This window comes from Miniopterus natalensis, chromosome 18, assembly GCF_054644295.1.
Source record: "Miniopterus natalensis isolate mMinNat1 chromosome 18, mMinNat1.hap1, whole genome shotgun sequence".
In the NCBI taxonomy this organism is placed as follows: Eukaryota; Metazoa; Chordata; class Mammalia; order Chiroptera; family Miniopteridae; genus Miniopterus; species Miniopterus natalensis.
This window is the reverse complement of record NC_142098.1, coordinates 12,661,163-12,688,781: the sequence shown is the minus strand read 5'-3', so window position 1 is coordinate 12,688,781 and position 27,619 is coordinate 12,661,163. Positions and strand designations below refer to the sequence as shown.

Below are 27,619 nucleotides of genomic sequence, written 5' to 3'. Positions count from 1 at the left end.
GAAACTTTGCAGGAGAGAAGGGAGTGGCAAGAAATATTCAAAGTGATGAAAAACATGGAACTACAACCAAGACTGCTCTACCCAGCAAAGCTATCATTTAAAATTGAAGGTCAGATAAAGAGCTTCACAGATAAGAAAAAGCTAAAGGAGATCATCACCACCAGACCAGCACTACAGGAAAAGCTGAAGGGTCTTCTTTAAGAAGAAGCTAATGAACAAAAGAATCTGACGAACTAAATAGATCCAGAGACATTGACGCATGCAACAGATGATCATATTTCTGAGGAAAGAGGGAAGGGGGGTGGAGGGTGGGAAGAGATTAACCAAAGAAGTTATATGCATATATGCATAACCCATGGACACAGTCAATAACGGGGTGAAGACCTGGGGAGGGGGTGGGAGCGAAGTGGAGGGGGTCAACTGGGGGGGAAAATGGGACACCTGTAATACTCTCAACAACAAAGATAAATTAAAAATAAAAATAAAAATAAAAATACATTTCCCCCCAATATTTCTGCAAAATCTTTGGCTCATTTTGTGTCTCGCTCTTCTACCCCCTGGCTGACGTATACCTCACTGCAATCAATACCCTCTCATAATTAATTTCCTAGGAAGTTTCATGTTATTTTTTCCATAAACTCCACTATTTAAGTTCCTGCTAAAGCTCTTGGCCTTCACTTTCAAACTGCGCTTTTTCCAACTGGAAAGGTGCTTGTGCTTTAAGATATGAACACCACCTGCATTTTATTTTGTCATCTTTCATCTGTTGCATATTGGGGCCCCTTCTCCTGTGATGGTCTTTAAAGGCGTGCCAAGCCTGGCAGTGTAAATCCACTTCCCCACAGCCTCTTGGCACCATGTCCCCTGGTTCACCTTCCTCCACAACAGAGGCAGAGTCAAGCCTCAGGCGCACGCTGGACCTTCCTTTACCAGACCTGGTCCGAGTTGTCAGACTTGTTTCTGTTCCTAAGTTCATTCAGTCCTACATTTCTTCCCACTGGGGCTGGCAGTGGTTCAGAGCCCCTGGGGACCCAAAGGACCAGGTAGCAGGTGTGCACTTACCGACCTGAGTTCCAAGCAGAACTCGTGGAATCAGGGGTGTGAGCAAAGTCTTCCAGCGTCAAGGGCTTACAGCCCAAGCACAAAACAATCTGCAAGGAAAGCACAATGTAAAGCTCTTATCTGGGGAACAATAAAAACCTAAATATATCTGGGAACTATCGGAACAGTGCAATACTACCTTTGAATTTTGCCCGTTAGTTTTTGAGACATAATCGACATAAAACATTATATTCATTTCAGGAGCAGGATGTGATTCAATATTTGTATATATTGCAAATTGATCACCATCTGTCAACTCAATAGTTACAGAATTTTTTTGTAATGAAAACTTTTAAGATCTACCCTCAGCAACTCTCCAATCTCAGGACTGAGGACATGTGGGTCCATGGCAGACAGTTCACAAGCCCTGGCTGGTGGGAGCAGGGTTGGGAGCCTTCGAGGCCTGGGGAGCCAACCCTGAGGCTCTCCCCTGCTCTTCTACACTCCCCCCCACTTCCTCTCTCGCTGCTGGGCCCTGGTGCTGGCTCCTCTCAGGGTCCAGTTGTTTAAATCTCCGGAGTCCACCTATATCTCTCCCTAGCTTCTGCCCATTTCTGCTGCTTCCACTTTGAATACCCTGCATCCATCGTGGGCATCACAGGGCCAGTGCTGAGCAGGCACAGATGGCTGGTTGGGGCAGGGGACAAGCCAGAGAGGCCTGCCGGGCAGGCTCTGCCCTCCCTTCCCTCACAAGCCCTCAGACCCTCCTCCCCTGAGGGCAGCTGCACCAGTCCATTCACCTGAAACATTCTTACTTGGACTGCAAGGCTCTTGGTGGCAGAAGCGTGTTCTGTGGCTCTGGGCACCTCAGGGGCTGATTCACTTACTCTGCCCACAAGTGCTCCTTTCTCCTCCGCGGCACTCGCTTGAACATGACCAGCGCTCTCCTCCTGTGGGCCTTCCCGTGGGCGAACGCATGCACCCGGAGCCCCGCCAAGGTGTCTCCTGGTGGCCCCGCAGAAGCCCACAGCCAGGAGCCAGCGGGTCGGTCGCTGGGACCCGGGAGCGCGCCGTCCAGCAGGTGGCGCTCCCCCCACACCCGGGGCCGAGGCTCGCTGAGCTGGGTGAACCTGCGTCCCCTGTCCCTGTGCTGGAGGCCCCACTGAGCACTGGTCCTGTGCACAGTAAGAAGTGTCCCCCCGCTTTCCCGGGGCGGGGGCAGGAGGCGGAGGGGAGGCCTGTCGCGGCCACGGGCACCGAGGAGAGGGCGGGTCTCCTGTGGCAGCTCGGGAGGCTCAGCCGCTGCAGGCGCCCAGCCCCAGGAGCAGCGGGGAGGGAGCGGGCGGGTTCCGCTCCGCCCCCAGCCGTGCAGCGGGGCAGCCGCCCGGGCCTCTCTTCCAACGGAGCTGGCAGGTTTGTCCTCATGAGAATCCACTCCAGTGCCCCCCCAGACCGCAGGGAAGGCCCGACAGAGGCAGGAATGAAAACGAGGCCCCTCCCACCTTGCCCCCAGAATTTGGGCAGCCGGGGTAACCGGTACAGTCCAGGGCTTGATGGAGGGCTGCGGGAAGTAAATGAGCAGGCTTTTGGTGAAGAATAGCATGAGAAGCCGGGCTGACCTGGCTCACTCGTTGAGCGCCCACCCCTGACCTAGGAAAGAGGTCACGGTTAGATTCCAGGTAGGGGCACATGCCCGGTTTCTGCTTGATCCCCGGTAGGGGGCGTGCAGGAGGCAGCCGATCAATGATTCTCATCACTCATGCTTCTGTCTCTCTCTGCCTCTCCCTTCCTTTCTCTGAAATCAATGAAAATGTATTTTATTTTTATTATTTTTTTAAAAATCCTCACCCGAGGATATTTTTTCCATTGCTTTTCACAGAGAAAGGGAGCGAGCAAGAGAAACATCGATGTGGAAGAGGCACCTTGATGGGCTGCCTTCTGCACCGCCACCACCAGGTGGGGGATCGAACCTGCCACCGAGGTACTTGCCCCAGGCTGGAATCCAACCAGGGACCCTTCCGTCCACAGACAGAGGCAGTAACCACTGAGCCAAGCTGGCTAGGGCAATAAAAACATTTTTAAAAAATTGTTTAAATTTTTAAAAGTGATGTTCTTCATTAAAAAAAACAATAGCGGAATTCCAGAAGAAGCTAGAAGAGGGGAAAGTGGCTGCCTCTGAGCGGAGGAGTTCCAGGGGCAGGGGTCTCATTGCCTGGCCCTACTTCTGTCTGTGGCCTTTGTTGGTCACCTCCTTGCCGATGCCCTGCTCTCCCTCACTCTACCTGTCTGCGAGCCCCACCCTGGGTGGCCATTCACCGCCTGGGCTTTTCTGGAGAGAATCATGCGGCTGGGCTGAGGGGTGGGCAGCCGTGTGTCCCCAGTGAAGCACTTTTGTGGCCCTCACACCTCTGTAGTCTTCTCCCCTCCCCTGTGGCTGATTGGCAGCTCGATGGGGGTGGAGGGCATGGAAGAACATGGCCTTCATCTGTTCACCTTCTGCTTCCACAGTCTGGAAGCACCCACCCTCCCTCCTGGGAACACACGAGGGGCCCTGCCCCAGTTCCAGGCCCCGGGGTCGCTCCTCTCCCGTCTTTGCTGGAGGCCTGTTCGGCCCTCTCCCACTATGCTTTTTCATTTTCATTCATAAACACGAATCTCCCAGTCTCCCTTACCCCCACAGAAACCTGGGTGCTGGCCCACTTCCCAACAGCAGGCAGAAACACTTCAAAATTTGCCTTCAGTTTGCAGTCTTCTGTCCCATTTACTGTTTCAAAAATTTTTATTATGCAAAGTTTAACTCATTCTTTTAAGTTTACAAAAGAGATCATTTGGAGAGAAACAAGATGGCGGCGTAGGTAACAGCTGCACCCGCCGCCTCCTGCAACCACATCAAAATTACAACTAAAATACAGAACCACCAGCACTCTGAGCCTCCTGAGATCTGGCTGAACAGAAGCCCTACAATCAGGGAACTGAAGAAGCACCCAGACGGTAGGAGGGGCGGAAACGCGAGCGGATCGAGGCTGAATTGGGGCTGAATCGGAGACGTGCCTCGGGCCCACACCCGGTGGGGCGGTTGAAACCTGGGAGGGAATCTCGGCGGTGGGGGTTTTCTGGAGGAGTGAGGGGTCCCAGCCCCACAGCAGGCCCCCAGCCCAGGGCTCCAGGGCCTGGAAGAGACGTCCCCACAACTCCGGGCAGTGAAACCAGTGGGGAGTGTCCCTGAGGGTCGCGGAGGCTGCGGGAGCCCCAGCAGCTCCTCTAAAGGGCCCGGCACGGACTCACTCGGACGCTCCCTCTGAGCCCAGCGCCGGGCAGCAGCCTGAAAGGACCTGGGACACTCGGGGAGGAACTAACCTGCCTGAGATCCTGGCGAGAGCTGGAGGGGCGGCTTCCTCCCAGGCGGAGGAGCTGGCGGAGGCCATTGCTCCTTTGGCAAGTTCTCCCCGCACACAGCCCGCAGGCAGGCGCCATATTTGATTCTCACCTGACTCTCACCTTTGGCCCCGCCCCTCCCCACCTGCAGCTCATCCAGGCCATTTCCAGGGGCTTTTCTGTGCAAGTGGCCTCTCAAGCCTCATGCTTAGGATTTTCATAAAAATCTCTCAAACAAGCAGCAGCGGGCCCCATACGGCTTGATAAGTGCCCCAGGCCTGGCACTAGTGGCAGCTGCACTGGCTCATAGCTTGGCTTCTCCTGGACACCTCCAAGCCCAGAACAAGGAGCAGCCAACTACGGTTTGCTGTGTAGCTCATGCTGGGTGGCCCTGGGCAAGGCACTGGCACAGGCTGACTTTGCACCTCCCCGGAGGCCCCAGAGACAGTGCACCTGGTGGTTAGACTCGACCACGCTGGATTACAACCCTACCACATCCACGAGTGACACTCAAGGGGCACACTTGGTGAACACCAAAGCTCCACTGATGTAAATCCTGCTCCTTAGGGGTGTCTCCAGCACAGCAGCTCTTTGGCTGTAGTTGCAGCTGGTCCTCACAGCTGATTGGCCAGGAGGTCAGTTCCTCCCAGGGACGTCAACAGCAACCAAGGCTCAACTACAACAGGACAGTGTACACAGCCCACACAGGGGAGCACCTAGAAGGCCCAGCTCAGGTGACTGGGGAGGCTGAGCCACTGGACCCTACAGGACACTGACTACACAAAGCCACTCTACAAATTCCAGGAGACATAGCAGCTCTACCTAATACATAGAAACAAACACCTGGAAGCAGCCAAAATGTGGAGGCAAAGAAACATGTCACAAAGGAAAGAAGAAATCTCTAGAAGAGGAACTAAATGAAATAGATCCAAGCAAGCTAACAGATACGGAGTTCAGAATTTTGGTTATAAGGATGTTTAAGCAGACTATTAGGGAAATAACTGAGAAAATCGATAACATAATAAAGTACCAATTTGAAATGAAAGCTACAGGAACTGAAATGAAGAATAATTTGCAGGGAATCAATAGTAGAGTAGAGGACTCTGAGAATCAAATCAGCAATTTGAAACATGAGGAAACAAAAAACACCCAACCAGAAGAGAAAAAAAAAAAAAAGAATCCAGAAATATGAAAATAGTATAAGGAGCCTCTGGGACAACTTCAAGAGGCACAACATTCGTATTACTGGGGTGCCAGAAGAGGCAGAAAGAGACCAAGGAATTGAAAACCTTTTTGAAAATATAATTACAGAAAACTTCCCCTACCTGGGGAAGGAAATCGACTTACAAGTCCAGGAAGCACAGAGGGTCCCAAGCAAGAGGAACCCAAAGAGGCCCACAGCAAGACACATCATAATTAAAGTGCCAAAGGTTAAAGACAAAGAGAGAATCTTAAAAGCAGCAAGAGAAAAGCAGTTATCTACAAGGGAGCACCCATACAACTGTCAGCTGATTTCTCAACAGAAACTTTGCAGGCCAGAAGGGAGTGGCAAGAAATATTCAAAGTGATGAAAAACATGGAACTACAACCAAGACTGCTCTACCCAGCAAAGCTATCATTTAAAATTGAAGGTCAGATAAAGAGCTTCACAGATAAGAAAAAGCTAAAGGAGATCATCACCACCAGACCAGCACTACAGGAAAAGTTGAAGGGTCTTCTTTAAGAAGAAGCTAATGAACAAAAGAATCTGACGAACTAAATAGATCCAGAGACATTGATGCATGCAACAGACAATCATATTTCAGAGGAAAGAGGGAAGGGGGTGGAGGGTGGGAAGAGATTAACCAAAGAAGTTATATGCATATATGCATAACCCATGGACACAGTCAATAACGGGGTGAAGGCCTGGGAAGGGGGTGGGAGCGAAGTGGAGGGGATCAGTTGGGGGGAAAAATGGGATACCTGTAATACTCTCAACAATAAAGATAAATTTAAAAAAATAAATAAATTTTAAAAATAAGAGATCATCTGATGTCTGTATGTTTTTTAAAATATATCTTTATTGATTTCAGAGCAAGCACGGGAGAGGGAAAGAGAGAGAAACATCAGTGATGAGAGAGTCGTTGATTGGCTGCCTCCTGCACGCCCCCTGTGGTGATCAAGCCCATTACCTGGGCATGCGCCTTGACGGAGAATCTAATCACAATCTCTGGGATCATAGGTTGATGCTCAACTGCTGAGCCACGCTGGCCGGGCTGAGGTCTATATGTTTTAAAAAATTCAACACACTGACCACTGAGTTCAAGGAGCAGGCCCGTCCCAGGCCTCCTGAGTGACCAGGAGCTGCCCTTCCAGTTTGCGATCCCTTCTTTTCCATGTGGTTGTACCAGACAAACACATTGCTTGGCTTTGCAGTTCTGAACATTATATGATTGGAATCACACTGTATTCTGCTGAGACTTGCTGTCTGGGTACCACCTGAGAATGTTTCCTGTCGATGAGTGTGCTTTATGCTATGCTATCCATCCTCCTGCCTCAAGGAAATTTTAGGGGGTTCTATTTTTTGCTGTGATGAACATGCTACTCTGATCGTGCCTGTGTGTTTTCCTTGGTGCACACACACACGAAGTTCTCTAGAACATACACACAAACACACAGCAGTGGAACTGCTGGGGCAAAGGTTATTCACACTCTCAGTCTCACCAGATAATGATGTTGTTTCCCACACTTGCTAAGTTGGCATTGTCAGACATTTCTTTATTTTGACAGGTTAACTATGGCATTGTGGCTTCCATTTCATGCCTGCCCATGCCTCTCCTCTGTTTGTCTGTGGGGCTGGAGTTCTTTATGTTTTCTGGAGTAACAGCCTGTGTTAGCTGTTGGTGTTGCTCCTGCTCCGTGGCTTGCCCTTCCACTGGGTGAAGGTTCTTTATTTTAATGTAGTCAAATGTATTACTTTTTCCCTCTGTGGTTACAGCTTTCTGTGTCTTGTTTAAAGAAATCCTTCTATGACCCAAAGTTTTGAATTACTGTCTAGAACGGGGAGGAGAGGGGAACGTCTGGCCCGAGGGCTGTATACAGCCCTTGAAATTATTTGGTCTGGCCCTGCCAAGGCAACTGCAGGCAGGACTGGAAATTCAATAAGTCTAGGAGCTTTTTTCATAGCTAATTTTTAAGTTGATAATTTTGTATGGCCTGTGAAAGATGTTATAAATATCCAAATGGCCCTTGGCAGAAAAATGGTTCCCCACCCATGGTCTAGAAGCTTAGTGTTGTCTTCCACGTTTAGGTCTGTACAGTACTGTCCCAGAGAAATATGTGAGCCAGACTGTGCTTACCTTCAGGTGGAGACTGCAGCCAAGAAATCAAGAGAAGGCTGGGACTTGGAAAGGCAGCAGTGGCAGATTAGGAAAGATCATTAAGAGAAAAGATGTATCATTAGAGACCAAGGCTAAGGTCAGCCACACCCTCGTGTTCCTAATTACTCTGTGTGAGTGTGAAAGTTGGACAGGGAAGGAGGCTGATAGGTGTTGAAAGAGCTCTCTGGATACCCTGGACTGCCGGAAAGACGAACAAGTGGATCTTGGTGCAAATTAAGCCTGAAACATTGCTGGAGGCAAAAATGACAAAACTGAAGCTGCCCTACTTTGAGCACGTCGTGAGAAGGCAGGGTTCCTTGGAAAAGGCAAAAATACTGGGAAAAACAGAAGGCAGCAGGGAAAGAGGGCCACCAAACATGAGATGCACTGATTCCACAGAAGCCTCCACTCGCATGAGTCTACAGGAGATGAGCAGGGCTGCTGAGGACAGGACACCGTGGATGTCACTCATTCATAGGGTCGGTCACCAGGAGTTGGAGCCAACTCAACGGCACATCTCTCACACACACACACACTTTAAACTTTCCTACTGGAGTTGGAGCCAACTCAACGGCACATCTCTCTCTCTCTCTCTCTCTCACACACACACACACACACACACACACACACACTTCAATTTGGGTGCTATTTTTTTAATGTTTTTATTGATTTTAGAGAGACAGGAAGAGAAACGGAGAGAGAGGAACATCAATGATGAGAAACATCATCCATCTGCTGCCTCCTGCACGCCCCCTATTGGGGATCACCCACAACCCAGGCACGTGCCCTGACCAGGAATCGAACTGGCGACCCCTTGGTGCACAGGTCGAAACACAACCACTGAGCAACACTGGTCGGGCTTTGGGTGCTATTTTCATCATAAATACTTAAGCCCTGGCCGGTTTGGCTCAGTGGTTAGAGCGTCAACCCTCAGACTGAAGGGTCCCGAGTTTGATTCTGCCCAAGGGCATGTACCGCAGTTGCAGGCTCAATCCCCAGAGGCAACCAATCGATGTGTCTCTCCCCCTTCCACTCTCTCTGAAAAGCAATGGAAAAAATATCCTCGGGTGAGGATTAAAAAAAAAAAGAAGAAGTACTTAATCACTATTAGGTTTCATAAAATTTCCAGTAGAAAGTGAGGCTCCCGCATGCAGGGCTCTAACACACTGCTTTCCTGCAGCTGCAGAGACCCGCTTGCTTGGGGAACTCGGGCTCGGGTCTGTGCTGCTGGCCTCTCCTGAGCATGCCTGGGCTGGGACGACGTCTGCCTGCGTCACTGCTGCTGTTCTCAGAGATAAGCACCTTCCGTACACTCGCTGAGTCAAATCAAAATCAACAGGATTCAGACTCTTCTTCTCTCCTTAGAGTTAGGTGACCGCACCGCTCTAAAGAGAATGCAGCTTTGGGGAAAGGGTGGTGTCTCCCGTTCTTCTCAGAGCTCGAGGGACAAAGGGATGACTTCTGGCCCCACTGCCCCTCTGCAGCGGTCAAATGAAAAACTGAGGACAGAGGCTCCCACCTGCTCTCATGCCAAACACACATTTGTGCCCGACCCGCTCTCCACTCAGCCCTGACTTCCCAGGGCTGCTCTTCAGTGATTCCAAAGGCAGCGAGTGGGGCTCGTTTGAGCTCCTGGGTCACATATAACTCTTTACCTTGGGTTACTTTCACCTTGATTGGGACCTTTCTATAGCCACATAAAGCCTCACCAGGACAAAGACAGAATGGGGCTGGGTCCTGCTCTGACTGGGAACCTGCATGCTGAATCGGAAGAGATGCCGCTTCCCAGCAGTCCCAGGTCTCTGTGGACCAGTCTCCTGCAGTGCCCACCCCAGCCTCCAGGCCCAAAGCCCCTCCTGTGCTCCTCTGCTCGCCTCCCTGTCCTCCAGCTCCCGAGCCTGGTCCATCCTGCAAGGCCCAGGGCGTTAGCCCCTTCCCGAAGCATCCAACAGTCTGCTCTCTGCCTCAGCTGCCTTGTTTCGCGGCCATGCCTGCCTTACCCTTGCAAAGTACATTTGTGGTGTGTCATAAACTTAAGGCAGAAATGTAAAAACGTTCACATCTCAAGGAACAAAATGTCTTCATAGAAGGCAGGAAAAAGACAGGGATGACAGAAGAGGTTCTCTAGGGGGTGACAGTGGCAGTGTTCCTACAGACAAGGCACCCTCTGAGCACAAAGTGATAATAAGTTACAACTGTTTAACTGTTGAACACATTTTATAAAAAGTAAAAGATCTATGATATTCGATCTGTTTTCCATCTAGCAGTCAGAGCTCATACACAACTGTTACCATGACCAAGAACAGTGCTAGGGCTTGCTGCCTGAAACAGTACAGGCCTTGGCTTGGAGGAGCTTTGTAAAACAACGTGGTCCAGCATTCTGCCCCTCCGCACCATGTCTCATGTCCCCGGGTTCTTCCAGCATGACGGGGACATGCAGCCCTAGTTAGCTGGCATAGCCAGCAGGAAGTCCCAGTGAGTGGTCCTGAGAGGCTGGGATAGTCCACCTGAGGACACAGATAGTCCAAAGAGTGGAGCAGAACCACAGCCCCAGGCATCCTTCTCGGTGGTGGCAGTGGGCAGGGACCCCACCTTGGTGTTCAGTCAGGGCTCTCCAAGGGGAAGGGGAAGGGGAAGATGTGACCCTAGAAAAAGTACCTTCCCAGGAGGCTGGAAAAGGGCTGAGGGAGAGGACAGAACACGTTTTGTACAACTTGTTGGAGCATGAGCACCAAACAAATGCTGCCCAGGGCTACTACCAGCTGGCCTCATGCTGCTCCACTGATGGGCTCACCCAAGCAGACGGGCCTGGCGCAGTGTGCAGACGGTCCCGCTGGCCACTCTAGGAGCCCAGGGAAGGGCTAGCTCTCGGGTCCCCTGTTAACCTGAGCAGTGGGTCTCACGGAGCCTTTCTCAAAGGCAGTGTGGCAGAAGGCATGCCCTGGCTGACATACAGTTCAGTAACACATTATTAAATAAGCAAATGTAAAATGGATTAAAATTCTGAGACGGTTTACCACTTCCTGGCCCTGAGGAGTGAAAGGGGAGCCCTGCAGTGACAGGGGAGCCGGCCCTTCTGCTCTGGACAAGGCCGACCTTCTGGGCGAGGGATCCTAGCCCAGGGGCTCCCGCAGACCTTGGCGGGTGGTGGGAGGCGGCTTCATGTCACAGTAGCTGAGGCTGCCGCCATCCAGCACGTCTCCCTGAGAGAGGCTGTCGAAGCAGGGACCCTCAGAAGCCCTAGTGCTGGCCCACATGCCTGTCCTCTCCAGTGTGGCTTGCAGAAGTTCTCGGATCCTTCGGTTTTCCTTGGAGGTAGACTCCCAAACAACTTCCAGCTCGCCTTCCATTGCTCTAAAACAGTCAAAAAAAGGACAATTAAAAAAATGCCTAAAGAGCTTTATGAATCCTAAAGTCATGAGCACTCAGCTGGAAGTGTGCTTTACAATGAGAACAGAGCCACTGGGGTCGGGTTCCGAGGCCAAGACTCTAGTGTTGTACGAAGCACCAAGGCCCGCTGGAGACACAGAAATACTAAGGCACAGGCTGAAGACAGCTTCTCACCTTTCCTCTCAACGCTGCCTTTTCCTTTATTCTGGCATCAAGCACACACCCTTTGTTTTTAAGCACAATGGCCTGGCTGAGGACACAGAGGTGACACGGGCCATCTAGGCTGCTCCTCTGTCCCCCCTGCTTGTCCCCACTGTGACCTGCTCACCACTCGGACACCTTTCACAGGCACCCACCACTCAAGCCACTATGGGTCCAGACATAAAGAATTCGTAAGGGGGTAAGGGAGCAACCATAGGGGAGTGGGGCTCATAACTGGGGACACAGGGAAGACTGGCCTAGACCATGTGCCAGGAGAGTGAGTGCCCAGAGGGAAAGAGGCTTATGAGAAAAGGCAAGGGCAGTGAAGCAGATTTTCCTGAGCAAGGAACCAGGAAGTTAAATGAGGCAAAAGGTGGGTTGGTTATTGGAAGGTTCCTTTCCTTCAGGTGGTCCCTGCTTGGCTGATTTAAAACTATTTTCTGGGGAGCTGAAATTGTAGATTTAGTCTTGGTTGTGACATGGGGCTTGGTGTAAGCAACTCCTTTTTGGGCCTGTTGTCTTGATTTTAACAATTAGCAATCAAATAAATTGGCAAACTGTAGGTAAATCAAAATAAACAACTATATAAAAACTAGTAACATGAGCTGGCATGTAATGTACAGCATCGACTATAGTTAGCAATACTGCATTGTATACTAGAAAGTGGATAAGAGAGTAGGTCTTAAATGTTCTCATATACCAACAACCACATGGTACTTATGTGAGGTGAAGGGTGTGTTAACCTTGTTGTGGTAATCACTTTGCAATATATAGATGTAATAAGTCATCTCACTGTACACCTTAAACTTACACAATGTTGCATGTCAATTGCTGGAGAAAAAACACACAAAAAACAAATTAAGGAGCAAATAAAAATTAAGACCAACATTAAATTCAGATAAAACTAAAATAGAAAAACAAAAGTAAGCAATCAATTAAACAAAACAGATCAGAGGGTTTTATTGGAAAATTCTACCAACATTCAAAAAACACACACACGCTATGGGGTGGGGCAGCCCTACCTTTTCTGCTGCAGAGCCTCATCCAGGACATCCTGCTTGTCCTGCAGCATCCGATGGAGGTGCCGCATCTCCTGCTGGTACTGAGCTGTCTTGCTAGCAAAGTCCTCCTGCTGCTCTGTCAGACAGTGACTAATGTCATCCAGCTTCAGTGCGGCCAGCTTCTTGTAACCCTGGTGGAGGAGGAGGGACTGTGTGAGTGAGGGAAGCTGCTTGCTGCCAAGTAGATGGCCTCCTGGATGCATTCCCTACCCACCTCCTTGGGCAGTCAGAGACCAATGAGTTGAGTAAGCCCTGGATAGGTCTGATCTGGGAGGGCAAGTCTGGATCATAAAAGTCATGTAAAGTAATAAAAAATTTCAAGGATAATAAAACCAAATTTCTAATTTATATCATGCTATAAATTATTTTTATATGCTTTAAGTAAAATTAAAACAGAAGGACCTGGCAAGATTTATCATACTCTATTGGTAAAGAGATGCCTGAGATAAAAGACTAACCCATTCATTTTCCTACTTTCATTTTTATTGCATAGTATTTCAGGTTATGAATTTCCCTCTGAGCATTTCTAAAACTGTTGTCACATAAATTTTGGCTTATAGTTTACACAGGTTCCATTAACTAATGCAGCCAAAAGAATAAAATACTTAGGAATACATTTAACCAAGGAGGTGAAAGACCTGTACTCTGAAAACGATAAGGCGTTGAAGAAAGAAACTGAAGACACAAATAAATGGAAGGATATACCATGCTCACGGATGGGAAGGATTAATATCATTAAATGACCATACTACCCAAAGCAATCTACAGACTCAGTGCAATGCCTATCCAAATACCAAAGGCATTCTTCTCAGAACTAGAACAAATAAACCTAAAATTTATATGGAATCACAAAAGACCATGAATAGCCAAAGCTGGCTTGAGAAAGAAGAGCAAAGTTGGGAGTATCACACTCCCTGATTTCAGTCTATGTTCAGGAGAAATCGGTATGGCTGGTGAGGCTGGGGATGCATGCTGAACAAGGGCTGTCAGGATGCAGATGATGGGGGAGGTGTAGGACATGTCGGAGGTGGCCAGGGGAGGAGAGTTGGTACAAGGAGAATGGCTTTCCTGGGCAGAAACTGGAGGGCACAATCAGGATTAAGCAAGAGAGGAGCAGGTCAATGCTACTCTCCAACTGAACCAACAACTGAACTAGACTTGATCATAAAGCCTGGACATTAACTTAAGGATATAGCCTGGAGATTTTTCTGGGTCCTTTTTTTAAACATCTGCATTGTATGTTATTGTGCAGATGAGCTGCAGGTTTTTTTGTTTTTTTAAAACATATCTTTATTGATTTCAGAGAGAGGAAGGGAGAGGGAGAGAGACAGAAACATCAGTGATGACAGAATCATTGATCAGCTGCCTCCTGCATGCCCCCTGCTGGGGATCAAGCCCGAAACTGCAACTGGGGAATGTGCCCTGACCGGGAATTGAATCCTGATCTCCTGGATCCTAGGTCAATGCTCAACCACTGAGCCACGCCTGGCTGGGCTGAAGTTTATTTAATGAGTGGAGAGATGCTACCTCGGCAGAGGTGCCATTTCTGCCAGCAAAACCCTGTGCTGCTTTACTCTATGGGTGAGCAGGTTACACATATGCGGAATGTGTCACTTTTTATAACATGGAAATCCATACCCAGGAAGCCTCTGTTCCCATTTGAAAGAGGAATCTTTAAGGCTAAATGACCACTTACCTTGACTTTTTCCTCTAACTTTCCCATGCGAATATTGCCTTTAATAATTTTGTCGAGAACTCCATGTTTTTCACTTTCTAAGCATTTGGCCTAAGGAGAGAGGTGAAAAAAAACAATGGGCTTCCAGTTTTATAGAAAAATTAAAAGAATAAAAAGTTCTGCAAAAAATATTATTACTCACAAATGATCTCCATTCTGCCTCTTGACTTGGCCCAACCCCTGCTGCCCCCACCTGGACTGCCACTCCCTGTGTGAGGGCTGTGGGCAGAACTTGGGCCGACAGCTAAGGAGGGCGAGAGCTACAACAGCTGGGCATCCCTCTTGGGCACAAACAGGAGATCTGTGTCCCCAGGACAAGGGGAATGGGAGAGGTTGTAAGGGTTTCTAACACATTTCTCTGTCCTTATGAAATATACCATTCCTTTGATCATATCCAAGGAGTAAGTGCGAAGATGCAAATAAATTTTAACTTGACTTCTTTGAATAATTAAAAAATTAAAGATAACTTAATATGAATACACAATGCCACTCTCCAAACAAATGTGATAGGCAGTATTTCCAAGATGGATGTCACCTGAAGCTGAATGATACAGATTAATATCTACATGGGACATGTACTACTATGCACTACAAATTAACTATTTCAAGTGGTAAAAAAGAATTGTAAAAGTGAGCATTCCTTCTAAAATAGGCTAGTAGTGGCAATTTGGTGGTTAGAAAGGAAAAATAAGACAAAGGCAGTTAAATAACTTGCCACAAATCACACAGAAAACCCATTCAAAAGGCAGGATTAGAAATTAAGATGCCAATATCAATACAAGGGGCTCTCACAAGGTCCAAGAGAGCAGAAAGGGGTAAGGTGGGAATGCATGGCTCACAGTCCCAGGACAGTGCAAAGGCAGCCAGTACTACCCCTGAACCCCCACTAGAAGGGCTGCCCTTGGGGCTCGCAAGGGGAAGGACCTTGTAGGGCCAAGGGGACAGCAGTGTCTGTATGTATAGAGATCCCTCATGGTGGGTGGGCCAGGGTGGGATAAGAGCAGCTTTCCCCACATCTGAGAGGTCTGAAGACTCTAAACTCAGGCCTAGCTTTCAGACCATAATAACAAAGGTCAGGGCAGGAGGAGAAAGCACATTTCATTAACAGTCATAATTTGTAACTTTTAAGTATTTGAACACATGGTATGTGGCTTCCATTTATATTTCTATCCTGGGCTCATAAATATGAGGGGTGGACCTAAGGAGGACCACTTGTGGGTCAGGGAAGATCTTGATTTCATCGGGGAAGCCTGGGATGTTCTCTAGCCCACGTGGGACTGTATCTTGGAGAAACCTGTGTGTCCTGCCCTGCAAACAAGATGACTTTGCCTTTACAGTGGCAATGACACATGGCAGCTGGGTCCCCATGAATGTTTGCTAGATGAATGGGTTTGTTTGGCAGGTTATGTTTTTCAACAAGCCCTCTGTTTGCTTCTTCATCTATCAGAGTGTAAGCCCGGAAGCAGAGCAGAAGGGGGAACAGGCACTGAGCGCTGCTTCAGGGAATGCCAGAGTTCAGTACCTGCGATGGGACAGTAACTCCTAGGAGAGGGACTACTGGACCAGGAGGTCTGCATGCTTTTAAGGCTGCTACCATGCTGTCAAATGGCTTCTAAAAGACTCGGGAAGTACCTAGAAATCACCAGTAATATATGACTAACATTAAAAAAAGTACCATTAAAAGAATGGTATGTCGAGACTGGCTAAATTAGCATTTCTTTTATCACAAGTAAAAATCAGCATTTTGCCCTGGCCACTGTGGCTCAGTTGGTTGGAGCATCATCTTGTGCGCCGAAAGGTTGCTGGTTTAATTCCTGTGGTCAGGGCACATACCGAGGTTGCAGGTTTGATCCCAGCAGGGGTGTACGTGGGAAGCAACTGATCGATGTTTCTCTCTCCCTCTCCCTTCCTCTCTCTGTAAAATCAATTATTAAAAAAAAAAAGCAACATTTCCCCCCAAGAGTTGAATACTATTTGTATTTCTTCTTATATAAACAATGGCTAAAACCTATGTGCATTTTCCTGTGGAGGAACTTAGTATGTTTCTAGCAAATGGGAATAAGCCTGTGACATATCCTGACACTCTACACACCTCATTCACCTGGAGAAGGGCCAAGTTACTTCCAAGTTTGCCAATTTCTGACTCTCAGAAAGTCCTCAGGTCTCTTTGTAATGACATCCATTAAACTGTTACTTCTGACCCTACACTACCAACACTGCTTACATAAACATGTTTAAATGCACATAAGCAATGTTGTTCAATGTAGAAAAATCATAAAATGCAGATAAGTAAAACAATTTTTAAAAATCTCTTGTAATTCCACTTGAATAGCTAACTCACTGTACCCTTCTGTAGTAAGTCCTATCAGACTTTTCCCAATGCATACAGCTTGGCATAGCATCTATCTTCTTTCACTGTACAATCTGTTGTAGACATCTTTTAAAATCGATGTGGAGATGCCCAGGATCATGTCCATGCCATCACTCTTGCATGTCCATTGGTGGTCCTAGAGCTCCATCATCTAGGTCCACCAATAATTTACTCACTTCCCTTCCTTGGACTGGTGCTGTTAGAAACAATGTGGGATGAATATCATTGCCCTTTAAACTATGTCCTTAGGATGAACTCTATTTAACCTATGATTCTTATGTTTCATCTTCAAATGGGGACTATATTAAGTCAGCTTTACAGGGAGAATATAAGGTTCATCTGTGTGTGTAACACAGCTGATAACTACTGTTCCTATTTAGTTAAATGGACTAATTCCATTAGTTTACCCTCTAAAATATCATTTGCCATTATTTAAAAGTTTGGGTTATCTGCCTTTTAAAAGCGTTTTTTTCCCCATGGTTGAAATATAAAATTTTGGAGAATTTGAAAATTTGCTATTGAAATTTGTTTATTGTTGTTAATTCTCACCCAACGATATTTTTTCCATTGATTTTTTTAGAGAGAGTGGAAGGGAGGGGGAGAGAGAGAGAAACATTGATGCGAGAGAGACACATCGACTGGTCTGCTTCCTGCAAGTGCCCTGACTGACGGGCTGGGTGGTGATCGAGCCCAAAACCGAGGTCCGTGCCCTTGACTGGAATTGAACCCTCGACCCTTCAGTCTGAGAGCCGATGCTCTAACCACTGAACCAAACCAGTCAGGGCTGCTGTTGAAATTGAAAAAGATGAAGCTGTTTATGGATAATTTTGTAAAAAAAATACTTCTGAAATTACGTTTGCACACTAACTTGCAGTGTACTTGAAGTAACTGAGGAAACTTACCAAATACATAAGATTGTCACGTTCCTGGGTTATAGTCTCCGCCAGGCCAACGAGATTTGCCAGGTATTGATGAGCAGACATTTCACTCTCCATGGCTTTTTCCACCTGCTTTTTGAGGACGTCAATTTTTTTTTGAGATCTCCTAAAGGGTTCCCACAAATGGTGAAATAAAAACCTCATTAACCTGAATGGCTAGGGCATAGTGAATATCTGTATCATAAAAACAGCAAGTATGTTAGCATCTAAATGTTAGTCTTCAGCAATCTAAATCTGTAAGTTTCAAGGCGAGAAATAGTAATTGAATTTAATTTTAAGCCAAGCAGAATTACTGACTCGAAGTCAAGCCAATAGAAATCACAAAATGCTTTCACACAATTAATAGGCTAACTATATATTATTCTATTAACTTTTAGGCTCATGTTCTAAAAGATACTTTGGGATTTTCAGTAATCCCAAAGTTGACTTCTAGGAAATGGTTAGGAAAGAAGTTCTAAAAGTTTCAGAGTTGTAGGGTCATCATTATAACTATCAACAATATGTGAACTATAGACTAGAAAAATGTTGGTTAATGTTGGTCAACAGAAAAGCTTTTACTATACTTAATATTCTTTTCTATTTTATAACCAATATTAGAAAAAGAAAAGATAAAGAATATTTTTCAACTGTCTTTTTTTAACTACCAAAAAAAGCTTAGGAAACACTATCTGAAAACCTATTTATTTTCTGTGCTCGTCCGAGTTCAGCTTCCAGCGCTTTGTTTTTAGCTGTGAGATTGTTCTTTTCCAACAGCAGGCTCTTTTTCTGCACTTGCAGGACTGTCAACTTTTCCATCAGCTCTTCCATGTCAGCACTTTCCTTCTCATCTTCCTTCTGCAGCCGGCTGATGGACAAAAACATCGGCTTGTATCAGGCTTGTATCGGGTACACAGAGGCTACAATGAGGCAGCTCTTGCCAGGCACACTGGCAACCAGCCTAGGCCTCCAGCCCTGAGGGGCATGTGGAAGCCTCTGCACAAGGTCTCCCCATCCCAGCCCTTGGAGGACCTGGGACGGAGTTCCTAGAGGACAGGGGAGAGAGCACAGCTGGGCACACACTTCTTTTTCTTTTATTTTCACTGATCTTAGAGAGAGGAAGGGAGGGAGGAAGGGAGGGACCTGTAGGATATTGGTTTTATATTGAGATATACGTAACTGGTTATTTTAATATGTTTAAATACTGAGGAGATCCCTTCACTGTCTCTTAGACCAGCAGGACTCAGGTTGCGTTTACTAGCCTGTTGAAGGTGAGGGCTGAAGATAAGCTGGCAATGTCCACTCATCTTTTTGGTCTTAACTACGCCAATTTAATTAAAATCCCTTATATCTAAAATGTGCCTTTTACTTAATGAAAGGCATTTTTGTGTAGTTTATGTATAATATCAAATAAAGAATATTTAGCACTCTAGGCCATATTCCCATGTGAAAATTAATCTTTTGTGACATTACTTTTAATGGCTGTGCTGCATTCCATTTTATGGTTGTATCCTTTCATTTAACCAGCTCCTTATTACTGGATATCTAGGCTTCTGGTTCTACTCCTTTAAATTATCTTTGGTTCTAAAATCAATAAAGACTAGAACAGTAGAGAAAAAAAATCACACACATCTACATACAAAATGCAGACTATAGCCCTCAGGGACAGTCAGATTCTACTTTAATAAAGCATTTACCGTTCTCAGACTCAGACACCTGTGCTCATGCAGCTAAAATGACTCAGAAAGAGACTCAGAAAAAGATGGAACAAAAAATTTTTTTAAAAAAGGAGCCACCTCTCTCCACTCTGCCTACAACAACATGCACTGTGATGCATTAACCCTTGAAAAGACATTAATTCCTTACCTTTGCAATTCATTGACAATTGAAGCATGAACTTTCATTGCTATTTTGCCCTCCAACTGTGTTTTCAGCTCTTGGCATTCAGCACATACAGTTTCCAGTTGCTCCTTGCTTTTAGTTAGCTCCTTTTCTTGGCTCTGTGTTTTAGTCTCCAGAAGCATTAGTTGTTTAGTCAGCTTAGAAACTGAAAAACAAAAGAGATGGATCAAGATGTGGTATGGGAGACTTAACACATGATTACTGGTTACTAATGAGAGCCAGCTTATAAAAAATAATCTCTTAAAAATCTTTTGGAGATTTATAAATTAATACCAAAGACCCTGTACTTAGAAATTACTGTCCCTATATTGAGCATTCACTAAATATAAACTCTCATATATTGAGAGTTTGATATAATTATTAAATATACAATATTTAACAAGACATGACTCCAGTCTTCAAGGAACTTTCTAAAGGGCAGCCTTGAGTCACATGCTGGTGTGCAAGCATACATTGTGATGCTGTCCCTAAAACTGCAAGATTCTCAAGGACATCCAAGATGGCCAAATGAAACCAAGGGTCCTGATTTAATGTATGGTTTTGATTTAATATGGAACCCGGCACTCTATGCAGTTTCTTCACCGAGTGCCCACTTAAGCCTTAGCCCTTCCCCTTACTAGTCATTAATCCCCTGAGGCAGCCAGAAACAATGGCCTTGCCTTGACTAAGGGTCACAAGGTATGGGTTTCCATCAAGCTAAAGAGAACACCATGGCCTACGTTGTGTTTCAGCTCAAGAGATCTAAAGCAGAATGACCTCTGGCCATGCCCCCATGAAGCCAGACTGAGGGACCCCAAAGCTGACCTCAAGACTTGAAATTATGATTTTCTGACCTTACCTCTCTCTTTTTAAAAATGTATTTATTGATTTGAGAGAGAGAGAGAGAGAGACATTGATTTGTTGTTGCTCTTATTTATACATTCAATGGTTGCTATTCTTAAATGTGTGCTGACAGGAGATTGAACCTGCAACTTTGGTGTATCTGGATGAAGCCTTAATCAACTGAGCTACCCGACCAGGGCCCCTTACCTCACTCTTGACCAATGAACAAGACCCATGAACCTAAATCCCTTACTCACGATGGCGGCTTGTGATTTTACTCTATAACACCCCTGGCCCGTAAACCAGCAAGTTTGGGATTTTGAGCATTAGCTTCCTGTTCTCCTGGATGGCGCCACTGCAGTTCTCAGTGTTTAGTGTTTGGCTCTGCTAGCGCGGGTTGGACGAACTCTTTCTATTCAGTAACACAAACTAAGACCCAAATTTAGTATTTTTCTCCCCTTTTCTCATTAAGTTTTTACATTTTATGTCCTGTATTGAAAGTAAATCATAAATACTTCATCTTATTTGACATAGTAGTATGTAATAATAAGATACTTCCTGGGCATCTGTTGAAACTAATACACAGAAGTATGACAGCATAAAACTTTTAACCCTTCCACTCCATAAAAACATTTAGTTGATCAAAATGAATAACTATTTCTGGGAAATGGAAAAGTAACACAGACAGCTGACTGAATCATATAGGCCAGGCCAAAGGTTGGCCCGCCCCACATGACCAGAAGAATCATACCTGTTCAGATCTGCTATGTTTGAGAAAATTAAGCTTAGTCATTATGAAATTAATTTTCCCCATCATCTCTAATCTTGAAAGCAAAGACAGGAGGCTCAATAAACACTCACTCTGTCCCCTCCCTGACAAATGACGCCAGAGTAGGCGCACACACTTCTGTGCTGTGCAAAGACTAGGGCGTGGGGAAGTCCTGTGCAGGAAACTCCTGTCAGACTCTGAGAGATGCTCTCACTTTTAAACATGACCTGGCTGCCAGAAACAAGGGGGTGCTAGCCAGCTAGCTTCAGCAACGGCAGAGGTTCCAGCTAACTTCCAGGTTAGCTCTTCCAGTGCGGAAAGAGGAGGGGCTCAATAATGGGGCGCAGAAAGGAAAACAAAGGAGTTACATTGGCTCACGCAGACAGCTTGTATTTAGGCCTCCTGTCCTGTATTATTTTTCTGGGAAAAGAAAAATCAGTAAAACAAAAGGAAACAATGCCACTATCTTTGTTTGTAAATTTTGGTTTTAATGAAAGTGGAAGAAATGACTCAATCTGGCCACACCCAAGTCTACTGTTCTATACTGTGAGGCTCCTAGGGACAGGGAGGGACATTCATGAAAGTGTCTGACAGAGGCTTAACCTCTGCCAGCACCCACAGCTCTGAAGGAAGGGCAAGAGCACCAAGAGCACAGAGAAACTGTTTAGAGACCAAATATTTCCACTTATTCATTCAACAAAAATATTCCTGTATAGATCCTCATGTTGTCACCTACAACTGATTTATAAAATACATAGAATAATTAAAGCAACACTGGAGTCCGAGAGAGAGCAAGCAATGCATTATGGGTAACGGCTGGATATGTTGTAACATAAACAGATGCATCTCAGTAAAGAAAACTATATTCTAAAAAAACATGATTTAAAAAATTTTTCATTTGAAAGGGGCCCCCCAGAAGGGGGTACAGTGTAAAATGACAGAACAACGACATGACAGCATTGCCATCACTCAGGGAAAGGCAGCTCACCTTCCTGGAGACGCTCCTGGTGGGTGTCCTTGGCTTTTCTTTGCTGAATCTCCAGCTGCTCTATCAACAACCTGTTTTCCTCTAAAACCAGTTCTGCCTGAGTCTGAAGCTGATGCCTACAAGTGATTCACAAAATTAAATACTGCCACCCAGGTGCTGAATGGTTACAGAGACAGTCCGAGTCCAAAAGAAAGTAAGTGATGTTGTAGGGAATGAATATCTGGACATGTTTTTTGTTTTGGGTTTTTTTGTTTTTTTTTTGTTAATCCTCACACGAGGATATTTTTCCATTGATTTTTAGAGAGTGGAAGGGAGGGAGGGGTCAGAGGGAGAGAGACAGAGAGAGAGAGAGAGAAGTGACAGAGACAGATCGATCGGTTGTTTCCCACACGTGCCCTGACCTGGGCTGGGGATCGAACCTGCAACCCAGGTACATGCCCTTGACCTGGAATCAAACCCAGGACCCTCCGGTGCTCAAGCTGACACTCTAACTATTGAGCCACACTGGTCAGGGCTATTTGATGATTTAATAAAGTTTATTCCTATTATCTTGTAATTAATAAAATACCATAAACACAACACCACTTGCCATTCCTCACTGGTAACAGGACTACTCTTATTTAACTGTTGGTGCAATTCTTTATTTTCCTTCACCACTTCTTGGACGCGCATCCTGAACATTCTCATTTCCTCCTGAAATAAAATTTATGTAAATTGTAATACACACACACACACACACACCTCTATATTTCTTAGTTCTAGTGCTGTTGCTGTGGCTAAAATCAAACGCTAATAGCTTTTTAGCAAAGTCTCACAGTAACAGCAGCCGGACACTTAGTACCAGCACCAAGTGCCTGCCCTCGAGGAGCTCACAGTCTAGTGAGAAAACATGAGACAACTCCAGTGCTGAGCACAAGGGACACCGAACCTCAGGGTTTAAACATTCAATTCCTAATTTCATAACATTTTTCTGTAACTGCCAAACACTTGAAAAAATAAAAGGTATAAGAAAAGCAGAGATGCTGGTAAACAGTGTAATTTTCCCTTTGTTTAAAGATTTTGGAGCATAAAATGGAACTTTGTACATAAAAATAAGAACTTTCCAAGAGATTAGTAAGTGATGAACCAAGAGGTCACTGGTTCGATTCCTGGTCAGGGCACACGCCGGGAGTGCATGTACAGTAGGTGATGTACAGGAGGCAGCCGATCAATGTTTCTCTCTCTCTATCCCTCTCCCTTCCCACTCTCTAAAAAATCAATTAAAAAAAAAAAGCGGAACAAAAATCGATGTTTGTCTCTCTCTCTCCCTCTTCCTCTCTCTAAAATCAATAAATAAATGGGGGTAAAAATTTAACTGCATTACATGGTCCATGTACATGGAACAGTGTAATAAGAACAGACTGGGTGAGTCTTAAGCAACCCTTCCAGCTGGGGATCCCAGAAAAACCAACACTTCTCTTTCTGGATCCTTCCAATTCCAGAGATGTCTCTGGCCACTTAAATGAGGTACACAGAAGTATGCAGCATGGAAAGGCATGGATGCATCTACAACACCCACAGCGCCTTGGTCTCCTGTGTAACTCAAATGAGCTCCACTGCCAGAAGCCATTCCCATAAAACAGAGGTGAGCAAGGCAGCAATGAATAAAATCCTCCCTTCCCCACTGCTTCCAACAGCTCAATGCTGGACTTCCCTGGGGTTGGCTCTTCACGGAATTAAGAAGTCTGTGTAAAACACCCCTGGCCTACCACCTTCCCTGGTCTGCCCAAATACCCCTTCTGACAGTGGTGTTTGCAGCTGCAGAGTCCCAGGAAAGAAATGCCTCCCTTGTTATTTTTTACCCCATTATCTTCAGGTGGATATAGAAAAGCCTTCTCTGGTAGCAATGCCTTCCTCCCAGGTAGAAATGCCTTCTCTGCACCCCGAGACCCCAGCCCATGTGGGGCTGCCCGTCTGGGAAACTTCCAGTGCACCACCCTGTCCCTCCAAACCTCCCCCATCTAACCCTGCCCACCCTCCTGCTCCACCGATCACTCCCAACCTCCCTCCCCTCTTCCTCTTTCCCTCCCCCCTACTCTGCTACACTCTCTCCTTCCTTTCTCCTTCCCTTTAACAAACATTTGAGTACCTATCAGATGTTTGAACAGGGACTCAAAGTTTGAAATGGTCTTATCTTTTTATAAACCTTGTCTCTTCTCACATCTGCCAACCTACCTGAAGGGTGGCAACGAGCTCATCTTTTTCTTTCATTCTGTCTTCATAGGCCAGCAACAAGGGTGACAGATACTTTATATCCAGCTGAAGATAATGGGGTAAAGAAGGTTAATATATTTCTTACATCTAAACACAATCAGCAAATTTTTTAAAAGGTGAGAAGATACACTTAATTTAGAATGGATCTGAATAGCTATTCAAACATAGCCCAGAAAATGTGGGCCTGAAATGAAATAACTTTTACTTACCAGCCAGGGCGGTATAGGGCCCTTTGACGGTAGGCCTTCAACATTTATACTCTAAGAACAAAACACATTTTGAAGACAAATTAAGCTACACACTGCAATTTCAAGACTTAAGATGTTCTTAGTCTACTGTGCACCAGCAATCTATGCACCTTTATAGATTGTGTAGGCACATATACACATATATATGAAAAATTTCTTTTGAAATGTTTGAGAATAATTTGCAGATATAATGCCTCCTTTCCTTTAATACTTCAGTGTATATTTCCTAAAAAGAAAAACCTTCACTTACTCCACACTACCATCATAAAAACCAAGAACTCAACAGTGATATACTATATTCTAATCTACGGAATATATTCAACTTCTACCTATTTTCTATGAGTTCAATTTTTTTTTTAAGTCCATATATAAGTGATACCATGCAGTATTCTGTGGGCGTGGTATAACTGTTTACAGGAGTTTCTTATGATCCTTAGTATTTTTGTGCTATCAGTTGTAATGCCTCCTCTTTCATTTCTAATTTTGAATCTTTTTTTCCCTTAGTCTAGCTAAAGCTTGGTCAAATTTATGTCTTTTCAAAAAACCAGCTCTTAGTTTCATTGATGTGTTCTGTTGTCTTTTTAGTCTCTACATTTATTTCTGCTGATTTTCATTTTCTTCCTTCCGTTAATTTTGGACTTAGATTTAAAGGTCTTCTTTTTCTAGTTCCTTGAGGTGTAAACTTAGGTTATTTACTTATTTATTCTTAACATTTGTATTTATTGCTATAAATTTCCCTTTAGAACTGCTTTTGCTGCAGCCCATAGATTTTGGTATGCTGTGCTTCCATCTTCACTTGTCTCAAGGTATTTTTTAATTTCTCTTTTGACCCACTGGTTGTTCAGTTGCATTTCTTCAATGTCCACATATTTGTAAACTTTGCAGTTTTCTTCTTGTAATTGATTTCTAATTTCATACATTGTAGTCAGAAAAGATGCTTGATATGTCAATCTTCTTAAATTTATAGACTTGTTTTGTGACCTAACGTATGGTCTACCCTCGAGAATGTTCCACGTGCACTTGAGATGAATGTGTATTCTGCTGCTGTTGGATGAAAAGTTCTGTATTAGGCCTGTCTGGTCTAACATGTAGTTTAAGTCCAATGTGTCCTTAGTGGTTTCTGTCTTGATGATCTATCTAGTGCTGGGGTATTGATGTCCCCTACTATTACTGCTATTTCTCCCTTCATTTGTCAATATTTGCTTTATATATTTAGGTGCTCCGATACTGGGTCCATATTTACAACTGTCATATTCTCTTGATGAATTGACTCCTTTATCATTATATAATAACCTTCTTTGTCTTTTACAGTTCTGACTTAAAGTCTACTTTGTCTGATATAAGCTTTCTTTTGGCTTCCATTTGCATTAATATACTTTTCCATCCCTTCACTTTCAGTCTAAGTCCTTACAGCTGAAGTGAGTCTTTTGTAGGCAGCATGCAGTTGGGTCTTTTTTTCTTTTATCCATTCTGCCACTCTATGTCTTTTGATTGTAGAATTTCATCCTTTCATTTAAAGTAATTATTAAGTATGGACTTTTTAATTGGCATTTGTTGTTTTCTGGCTGTTCGTAGTTCCTTTCTGCCTTTCTGGCTCTCTTCCTTTGTGATTTGATGATTTTCTGTAGTGCTATGCATTGATCCTTGATTCCTTTCTTTTTCTCTTTTGTGTACATCTACTATAGGTGTTTGCTTTGTGATGATCATGAACTTGTATAAAACATCTTGTAACAGTTATTTTAAGCTAATTACAAGTTCACTTTAAGCTTCCAATCAGCTTGCACCTACATGCTCACTACAATTCCCCTTGTTGGATCACTGGTAGGTCTTGGTACACACTAAACATACAAAGCTCTATATTTTTATCACCACCCGACATTTAAAAAAATGTTTTTATTGATTTCAGGGGGAAGGGAGAGGGAAAGAGAGAAACATCAATGATGAGAGAGAATCATTGACTGGCTCCCTCCTGTATGCCCCCTACCAGAGATCAAGCCCACAACCCAACCTGGGCATGTGCCCCAATTAGGAATCGAACTGTGACCTCCTGGTTCATGGGTTGATACTCAACCACTGAGCCACACCAGCCAGGCCTATATTTTGTTTTTGATATAATAATTTATATCTTTTTATGTTGCATATCCATTAACAAATGATTATATAGTTATTTCTAATACTTTTGTCTTTATACTAGAGGTATAAGTGATTTACTCACCATCATTACAATATTAGAGTATTCTGAATTTAGCTATATATTTACCTTTACCAGTGAGTTTTAAACTTTCATATGATTTTGCTACTAATTAGCACCTATTCTTTTCAGCTTGAAGAACTTCTTTTAACATTTCTTGTAAGACTGTTCTGCCGGTGATGAACTCCTTTGGTTTTTGTTTGTCTGGAAAACACTTTGTCTCCTTTGGTTCTAAAGGACAACTTACTTGGTAGAGTACTCTTAGTTGGCAGAATTTTCTCTTTCAGCACTTTGAATATATCATCCTACTCTCTTGTGGCCTGCAGTTTCTGCTGAAAAATCCTCCTATAGTCTTATGGAGGTTCCCTTGTATGAAAATAACTTCTTCTCTTGCTATTTTTAAGACTCTTTCTTGTTTTACCTTTTGCTGATTTAATGAAAATGTGCTTTGGTGTGGGTCTCTTTAGGTTAAGCTCATTTGGTGCTCTGGACTTCCTGAATCTGGATGTCTGTTTCTTTCCCCAGGTTAGGGAAGTTTTCAGCCATTATTTCTTTGATAAGCTTTCTGTCTCTTCTTCTCTTCTCCTTCTGAGACCTGCATAATGTGTCTATTCCTCTGCTTGATGCTATGCCGTAGTACCTTAACCTGTCTTCATGCTTTTTTCTTCTTTCTTTTCTGACCAGATTGGATGACCACCACTGCCCGTCTTCAAGTTTGCTGATCCTTTTCCCACTTGCTCTAGTCTGTTATAAACCTCTCTACTGAATTTTTCAGTTTATTGCTTTTCAGTCTATTCTTCAGCTTTATGACTTGTTTGGTACCTTTTTATATTTCCTACCTCTCTTGAAATTCTCACTTGTTCATGTACTGCTTTCCTGATCTTGGCATCTTTTTTCAAATTTTTTTATTTTGAGAGTATGTTGGTTAAAGCTAGGGACAGTGAAATAAGGAAGGGCTGACAATAGAAGCAACAGAAGAGAGCATAGCCAGGGCTTCTT

General features: G+C 44.8%; 1 protein-coding gene across 2 annotated transcripts in view; it reads right to left on the bottom strand.

The window, feature by feature from the left end:
- Positions 1-9,973: 9,973 nt before the first annotated feature.
- Positions 9,974-27,619, bottom strand: part of CEP89 (centrosomal protein 89) — a 44,701-nt gene continuing 27,055 nt past the window's right edge. For both annotated transcript variants that reach the window (XM_016221059.2, XM_087827262.1), the window contains exons 10-19: positions 24,391-24,441; positions 24,143-24,226; positions 22,518-22,621; positions 21,929-22,044; positions 19,314-19,494; positions 18,148-18,315; positions 17,436-17,577; positions 14,124-14,213; positions 12,389-12,558; positions 9,974-11,129 (exon numbers count right to left, since the gene is read on the bottom strand). In XM_016221059.2, coding sequence (XP_016076545.2) covers positions 10,889-11,129; positions 12,389-12,558; positions 14,124-14,213; positions 17,436-17,577; positions 18,148-18,315; positions 19,314-19,494; positions 21,929-22,044; positions 22,518-22,621; positions 24,143-24,226; positions 24,391-24,441 — 1,347 coding nt within the window. In that variant the 3' untranslated portion in view covers positions 9,974-10,888. The remainder of the gene's footprint in view (positions 11,130-12,388; positions 12,559-14,123; positions 14,214-17,435; positions 17,578-18,147; positions 18,316-19,313; positions 19,495-21,928; positions 22,045-22,517; positions 22,622-24,142; positions 24,227-24,390; positions 24,442-27,619) is intronic.